General features: G+C 32.5%; 1 protein-coding gene across 1 annotated transcript; it reads left to right on the top strand.

The window, feature by feature from the left end:
* The first annotated feature begins 455 nt into the window (after positions 1–455).
* On the top strand, positions 456–981 carry LOC114334074 (translation machinery-associated protein 7 homolog). The gene is made up of 2 exons (XM_028284088.2): positions 456–611; positions 700–981. Exon 2 carries the CDS (start codon positions 701–703, stop codon positions 893–895), a length of 195 nt encoding a protein of 64 aa, XP_028139889.1. The 5' UTR covers positions 456–611; position 700; the 3' UTR covers positions 896–981.
* The last annotated feature ends 7768 nt before the right edge of the window (positions 982–8749 follow it).

Genomic DNA, 8749 nt, shown 5'->3' with positions numbered 1-8749 from the left:
TTATGTGCAGCAGCTGTAATTACAATGATGCTAGCAATTAAGAAAAAAAAACGATACACTTCTATTATGTATAAACAATACACAAGTAATATACAATATATCCTCACTTTTTTTTTAATACGGTGTCTTTTAGTACAAGATATTAGAACATGTTTTAATTTTTACTACTAAATCGGCGCGCGCATCTAATTTGTAGATACAACATTTTTAGTACTAATTTCAGTACTAAATTTAGCATAGTGGAGTGGCAAGCGGACCTAAGAAAGGGTTAAGGCTAAAGAAAATTTTAGCTCCACCGATGTTTGCGAATTCATTAACATTAAACATTAAATACTTATTCTGTGATACTATCATTTTGCCTGAGATTTTGCAAAGGAAATTCACTTTCTACGACTATGTGATGGTTTATCGTGAATTTTCCTTACCTTAAAGAAAAGAAGCGGAAAAGTTACGAAATTGACATTTGACAGAATACTCACTGTCATTGATCATTGACTGTCAATGTCAATGCTGTCATTTTCATTGAAAAAAAAAAGCGTGAACTACCTTTGAACATTTTTCGTTTTAATTACATATTAGAATAAGTAACAGCAAGATTTATAACCTTTAACGTAAGTAATTTAGTTTAGAGACTATAAAACCATTTAGGTTAAAGGAATTACCAACGTCGAGACTGATTTAGCCTTTATATTATTTTAGCATGTCTGGTCGTGAGGGCGGTAAAAAGAAACCACTAAAAGCACCTAAAAAAGATTCAAAAGAATTAGATGATGACGATCTAGCACACAAGCAGAAATTGAAAGAGCAGCAGAAGGCTTTACAAGACGCCAAATCGAAGGCTTCGCAAAAAGGGCCTTTAGTGGGAGGTGGTATCAAAAAATCCGGGAAGAAGTAGTGTTGATGTTTTTTAATAATTTTTTTTAATTGATGAAATAAATTTACCTCAAGGAGACAGTGACTAATATACAAGATTTGTAAATAGTTTGGTTTATTTTATTTTTGAAAACCTTATTTTAACCTCTTGTATGCGTTACGAGACAGATAGACCTTGTATTACACTAACTGTTGGCTGTGTCAACTGTATCATAACGCACTATGGCAAAGGTTCACTACAGGACATATATGCCTCGTAACGCACTCAATGTAAGTTTATACCACTCATTTTAATCCAGCCAAGGTGTTAATAACCTTACATTTTACTTACTTTATATTTATTTGTTCCTTTGCTATTTTATTCATTATTGGTTCTTGGTTGACCATTCTCCTAATAGTCTTGTTGCTTATTTTTTTTTTTAGTATATCCCGTTTATGTCTCATCCTCATTACATATTTTTCTCTTTGTCTCTCATGTAACTTCTCTTTTTCCCAGTATTGGGGCCATAGATATATAATACACTAGATTGTGCCCTGCCATCTTAAAATGGGTGATGGTTTCGACAGAGATAAATGAGCCTATTTGGTTGGTAGTCTCTTTCTAATTCAAGGGGAGTATTGATGACGTCACTATCCGACTATCGAGTATTATTTAAATGTTTTGACAGTTCGAGCGGGTGGCGACGAGAACTGGTCTTTGAACATGGATAATCGGGGTTCGAATTCCATACCAATCTTTACTTTTTTTATTTTTAATTTAATCAATATTGCGTTTATTAGATATTATATCTCTAAAGTAAATATATGCAAATAAATATATGTATAGCAAATAAGAAAAATTGGTAGGTACCTATAGATTTTTAAAAATATAAAAGCAATGTTATTTTTTTAATAAGTTAATAGTAGAATAGTATAAAGTAATAATTGTTAAATATTCGTACAAATTACCAACAATTAATATTAACATAATGTACCATCGATTTATTATAATTAGACATTATTTTTATTTATGAAACTATTGTTACAATTTTTTGAAAAGGTAGAATTGTACTCGCATACAGAATTTTTACGTATATTACGTACATTAAAACGCATGCATTGGGCATGGGAAACACTATGTGTTTATGGCTTTGTTTAACAAATAAAAACTTAATTTTTGGCAATGCAAATAATCAAAACCCATAGAATTTGACTTGAACTTTCAAATGCAGTAAGCAGAATTGCTATTTTATTTTTTAATCAAAAGTTATTCTGGTTCAAAAATTGCACTTTTTCGATTTTTTGAAAGTTCATCCTACGAAAAAACTTGTAAGACCATTTTTTGCTGAGAATAATCCACAAAATACAAAAAAATGTTTTGTTTTGCGAAAAATCACTGCTATGTAATTCCTCAAGTTCTTTGTTTATAACAATCTTATCGACATCCGGATCAACTGTTACCCAAAAAATTCGTATTCTACGGGTCAAAATACATAAAAAAACTTGGGTAAGTCCATCTGAATTAAGGAGGCCGTTGTACCCCTACTGGCGACAGGACTATATATACAATAGTGATAATGCGTCTAGGTTTTCTTGACCAAAATTTGACGTTAAATATGTTTTTATTCTTTTTAAAGCTGCTCGCCTGATGCATTAGAAATGGGTATCGTCAAAATAAGTTTGCAGTAAAGTTAAAATATTGGGAAAAGTTGCTTTTACATCCTAGAAGAATCATATTTTTCATAAATTGTATGATGTTTATTAAGATTTTGGCATAACGTTACAAAATGGGTAATTTCAATATTTAAGTTCCCTTTGGTTTCATCAACATCGTTTTTATGTTTCTCGCATAAAGTATTAATTGACGTTTTGACTTCTTCTTTATCTCTAGATTAAAAAACATCTAAAAGCTGATGTTACATCCTTGTAAGACTCTAGACTCTAGATTTTCTGCGACAGCGATTTTTTGTCGCTGCGACTACAAATCGCAAGTGGAGTGCTAGCCTTAGAGGCCACTGTATAATGCCAAATTGCAATTTTTGTAATCGCTTTACTTTTGAATGTTTGATTGAAAGAGTGTGTACCTATTGTTTGGGTATTAGCATTTTCTAGAATAATCTATTCTTATAAATTATATTTATGTATACGGTACATTCCATGTCAAATCACTCAGGCAAAAAATTTTGGATCTCCGATTTGTCTGAAAATTGGTATATAGCTTCTGCGGGACGTAAAAATAAGATATTTAAGGTCAAAAAATCTTCTTTTTCTTTTTTTCTCAAAATGTTATTTTATGCGATCTTACAGTGATTTGGTGTTTATTTAAACAAATTTGCATTTTCTGTCGTAAAGTATCAATGAAAAACATAATATTTTAATAGAAAGGACTCAAAAATGTTATTATATGGCATTATAAAAAGTTATTTTGAATCAAAACAAGTTTTTGATTAAATTTTATAGTGTAAAAAACGTTAAAATACCGTTTTTTACATTTTCCTCCATTTCCAAAATACATCATCATCGATGGCTGAAAATTTGTCCACAGATAGCCAAAAGATAGGACTTTAAGTGGTTAGAAGTATTTGAATTATATTACAATACCAAAAAAGTTACATGCAGTAATATCAGACTCAAAAGTATATATTAGTCCAGTCGGGATAGCATTTGACCTTGAATGCCGAGCTGCCCAAAATTTTATTTTTCTGATCTTTAGGGGAGTCAATAGTAGCCTAAATTTAAAATCACGAATGAATTCCTCCGTTACGTTAGCCTCCATCTTGATTTTAAAGGAGAACCTGTTTTGCTCAATATCTCCGCCATTTTTAACTTTTCGACAAAAATGGTAGGAACTGAAATTGTTCCAAATAAATCGTATTTACAATTATTGCAATTTCTTTTTAACAATTTTTGTCGTGAGGTCGATATTTTCGAGTTAATGGTACTTACAGTAGACGCCTATATTTTTGACTATATCTAATATTGCATGTAACTTTTTTGGTATTGTAATATAATTCAAATCCTTCTCACCACTTAAAGTCCTATATTTTGTCTATCTGTGAGCAAATTTTCAGCCAAATCGATTATGATGTGTTTTGGGAATGGAGAAAAATGTAAAAAACGGTAACGTTTTCTACACTATAAAATTTGATCAAAAGCTTGTTTTGAATCAAAGTAACTTGTTACAATGCCATATAATGACATTTTTGAGTCCTTTCTATTAAAATATTATGTTTTCCATTGATACTTTACGATAGAAAATGCAAATTTGTATAAATAAACACCAAATCACTGTAAAATCGCATAAAATAACATTTTGAGAAAAAAAGAAGAAGATTTTTTGACCTTAAATATCTTATTTTTACGTCCCGCAGAAGCTATATACCAATTTTCAGACAAATCGGAGGTCCAAAATTTTTTTTGCTCCAAAATTGAGTGATTTGAAATGGAATGACCCATACCTATTTTTGTCTTTCGTTTAATTATTTTGAAAGAACGTTTCGTTTATTTTGTTCCTATTTTAAAAAAACTTATTTTAAAGCCGAGAAGTGACATAAATTATTATTTAAGCCCCACAATTCAAACTGAAATTATTAGAAACTAAAAAACTCCGTTTCTGCGATTATTTTGGATACAATTCGAGACATGGCCATTGATTAATATCTTATACAGTTTTTACCCACTACCTGGGTAGTTTTTAATCAATGACATCGCGAAATCTGACAACTTTCTGTAGTTTTTGGAAAAGGGCCACAAACACTGACACGGGGCCCCCGTGAGGATAGGCTACGGCACTGTGTACAGGCGTGAAGAGATGTAACACTAGTAGACTAAGAGCCGCTATAGGTGAAATTTCTTAATCATTTTAGGCACGATGGGACCCTATAACTTAAATAGTAGAACCTAAAAGAAAACGTTTGAACACTGTGCCGTCACTTTTCAGTGGCACATGCGTCGACAGTGGCGCATCAAACTTTCCACTTATGGACGGGATAAATAAATTAAACGTTACCCTCCCTTACTAACAGAATTAATTTTTTTTATTTTTTTAAGTTCTATGTGATTAACAAATATAATTCAGCGTAATTTTAAGCCACCACCCCCTTCCCCCTGCCCCCACCATCAAAAACTTCATTGTTCGTTTTTACTTTTTTTTGGTGGGATGCAATCAATTTTAAAATTTCAAAAAATTCACACGCATAGCTGAGGCTTTTATAAAACATGCTTATTTTTTATAGATCCATAGGTAGAGTGTACATAACCTCAAAAAATTAAAAGAAATTTTTTTTTCAAAAAAGCGTATAACTTTTTTTGAGGAATAGCTGCAGGTCTAACTTTTTCTTAATCTTGTGTGTTTTATCAAACACTATATTTTTAATTTTTTTCAGATTTTTCCGTAAGGCTCCCCACCTTCAAAAATCCGAAAAACTGTTTTTTTGGGGGTTTGGGGGATTTTCCCTATTTTATAGACTTCATAATATATCAAATCAATTTTGTTTTTATAGGTTATATGTAACTTAAAGTAACTGAGTCCTTTAGAATATTTAAAAATCAGAAAAACACGTTCAAACCCCCCAAAACCCCCTTAAAAACAGTTTTTTGGATTTTTGAAGGTGACCAGCGTTACAGAAAAATCTGAAAAAAATTAGAAATATAGTGTTTGATAAAATACACAAGACTAAGAAAAAATTAGATCTGCGGCTATCATAAAAGAAAAGTTATATACTTTTTTCCAAAAAATTTTTTTTTTAATTTTTTGAGGTTATGTACACTCAACCTACAGGTCTATAAAAAATAGACGTGTTTTATAAAAGCCTTAACTAAGCTTGTGAATTTTTTGAAATTTTAAAATTGATTGCATCCCACCAAAAAAAAAATCCAAACATAAAGTTTTTGATGGTGGGTTAAAATTACGATGAATCTTATGTCTTAATCACATAGAACTTAAAAAATGAAAAAAATTAAATTCTGGTAATAAGGGAGGGTATTTTTTAATTGATGTATCCCGTCCATAAGTGGAAAGTTTGATGCGCCACTGTAGACGCATGTGCCACTGAAAAGTGACGGCACAGTGCTCAAACGTTTTCTTTTAGGTTCTACTATTTAAGTTATAGGGTCCCGTCGTGCCTAAAATGATTAAGAAATTTCACCTATAGCGGCTCCTAGTCTATAGAACAAAGGCGTTTGCAGTGTATTGGCGTATCAGCGTATGAGAGTATGTTTTTCGGAGAATATGTAAATTATTTAGTGACTTTATTTTTTTTATAATTGCCTTGTTTTTTATAATTTTATAATTAATTTGCTTAATTAACCAAAGACCAATGCGAGCATCTTTCAATCTGGCTAAAAACATTTTGCCTTCCCTGAGTTTTTCGTACCGCAATGTTGGTATCCGTATGTTCATAAATAGCTTGTTAATATGTTTTTTTCATCTCCTGCATAATCTCAATTCTGTCGCTTACAACATTGTTGCAGCCCACCATTCAATTATCATAATTAAAATTAAAAATTAGACATTACATGTTACTAAAAACAAAACAACTAATACTCCAGGTATTCCACCACAGTATATGGCTCTACAATGACCAGATATTTAAATAACTCTCTTTTAAATCTTCCAAATTGAATCTCTTGTTTTAACGCTGATGGTAACTTGTTGTGGAATTTGATACAGGCATATAGTGGACTCCGTTCTGTTGGAGTAAGCCTGTGTCTAGGGATAGCTAGGTTTAGAGCTCTTGTGTGATGGGTAATGGTTAAATAATGAAGGGCTCTTAAAAAGAAAAGAAACATTCATAAATGTAGTTGGCTGGAAAAGTAAGTATATTTAGTAGTTTAAATTTCCCCCTGCATGAGTCCTTGATTTTCATCCCGAGAATAATCCGTACTACTTTTTTCTGAATGATAAGAAGCTATGATGTTGCTACTGCATTTCCCCAGAACATGATTCCATAACGTAGTCGAGAATAAAAGTGAGCATAATAAACAGTAAGAAGAGTATCCTGCTGTAAGAACTCTTATTGAGTAACATGAAGAGTTCAGTTTTTTACATAACTGCAATAGGTGTACATCCCACTGCAGATATTGGTCAATGTAGATACTAGATACCCAGGAATTTGACAGAGTTGGATGTTTCTATGTGGTCTGATTGAATATTTAACACATTTGTCATTTGTGATCGGACCTCGAGACTGAATGGTTCTAAAATAGATGAAGACAGTCTTATCACAGTTCAACAATAATTTATTCCCAGCAAACCATTTCTCAGCCCTCTCCAGATTTTTACCTGTTTTTAAGAGCAACTCTTCAACAGTTTTGGCCCAAATCAGATAATTTGAGTCATCTGCGAAATTAATCTCTTTACAGCAGCGGTATCAAAAGTGCGAATTGCCATAATGGTTGCCAACCTTCTTAGAGAAGAATGCGCATGAACAAGAAACCCCTTGTTATTTTTTCTAGCCTCTAAAAACTCCGCCTCTGATAGTTGCTGGATGAATTGAATAGCCCAATAACAATCAGTGCCGGTTTCAAGCTCGGATAAAGGTGAAGGGTTTGTTTCAGGAGAGGTATCTATCCTGCAGTAAAAACTTTGCTAAATCCACAATAAAGAAGGATCTTTTGGGTATGCCTTTATGGACTCCATATATTGCCTTTTACATCTCCATATCCCTTATAAGCATTTTAGAAGGATTTCTCCTTTCAATGACAAGAGGATACCCTTACTTTTGTGGGTATCCTTACCCACTCGTAAGCTTTTGGCTATCAATAGGGGGATTAAATACATCAGTAATCATCTGGTATACTCTTCTTTACTTTGCCTAATAGCCAGTTTTCTGCCAGCTCCTATGAATTCAGTTTTGAATATTTGTCTTTATTGTCATCTTTTCTTCATATTTTCTTCATTTGTAACAATAAACAACTCTATCCCTACTCTTGGGACCGGCTGCATCCAGTAACCTTCATTTGTTTCTACGAGAGAATTGAAGAATGGTTAAGTGCTATGTTTGGTCTGTACTTTAGTATGGGGTAGGGTGGCGATTCAAGGCTTAATAACTCGGTTAAAAGTTATTATTATGAAAGTCAGAAAGTGACTAAATTAAAGTTTAAAGTCCCCATCCCCCCTTCAAGATCCTGAAGAAATTTTTGTCATCATTTTATTACTGGTGTAGAAGTTGGACACTAAAAGTATCGACTGTGTGACTATAAACAGAATTGAAACATTGGAAATGTGGATTCATAGACTGATGTTGAAGATACCTTGGAAGCAAGAAAAACTAATGAGGAAGTACTAAGGAGGATCAACAAAGTTAGAAAACTGCTAAAAACTGTTAAACACCGGAGAATGATTTATCTGGGACATATAGTGAGGGAAAATCGATTATATAGAATACTACAACTGATCCTTAAAAACAAAATAGAAGACCGTAGGAAGAAAACAAGTTTCTTTCTTAAAACATTCGTGAATAGACTCACATATCAAATGCAGGACAATTCGACAATTATTGCAGAAGATCGAGAAGTCTTCGCAATGGTGATCGCCAACGTCGATAATTCCGATATGGCACGTGAAGAAGGAGATGAGATAATTTCATTAATAACAAGAATTAATTAGATTAGAAACAGATTTGAACTCGGATGGAGTTGACAGCAAAATTAATATACAGCTACTTATGAGGTATGTGTAATGTTGGTTGCCTATAAAAGTAGTTATAAACTAACATTTTAAGGAATTTCGCACAAAATACTGCTGTAGTCAGTGGTGTCCCCTTATTGGAATAATAAATCATCTTAAATACCGGAATCAATTTCCTTAGTCTTGCGCTGTGGAAAAAACGTTTGAAACATATCGCGCAAACCGTCCGTCCCCTCTCTACATTCAAGCAACTCGCACTTGACAAAA

This window comes from Diabrotica virgifera, chromosome 4 (assembly GCF_917563875.1).
Source record: "Diabrotica virgifera virgifera chromosome 4, PGI_DIABVI_V3a".
Classification (NCBI taxonomy): domain Eukaryota; kingdom Metazoa; phylum Arthropoda; class Insecta; order Coleoptera; family Chrysomelidae; genus Diabrotica; species Diabrotica virgifera.
This window is presented reverse-complemented; position numbering and strand designations above follow the sequence as displayed.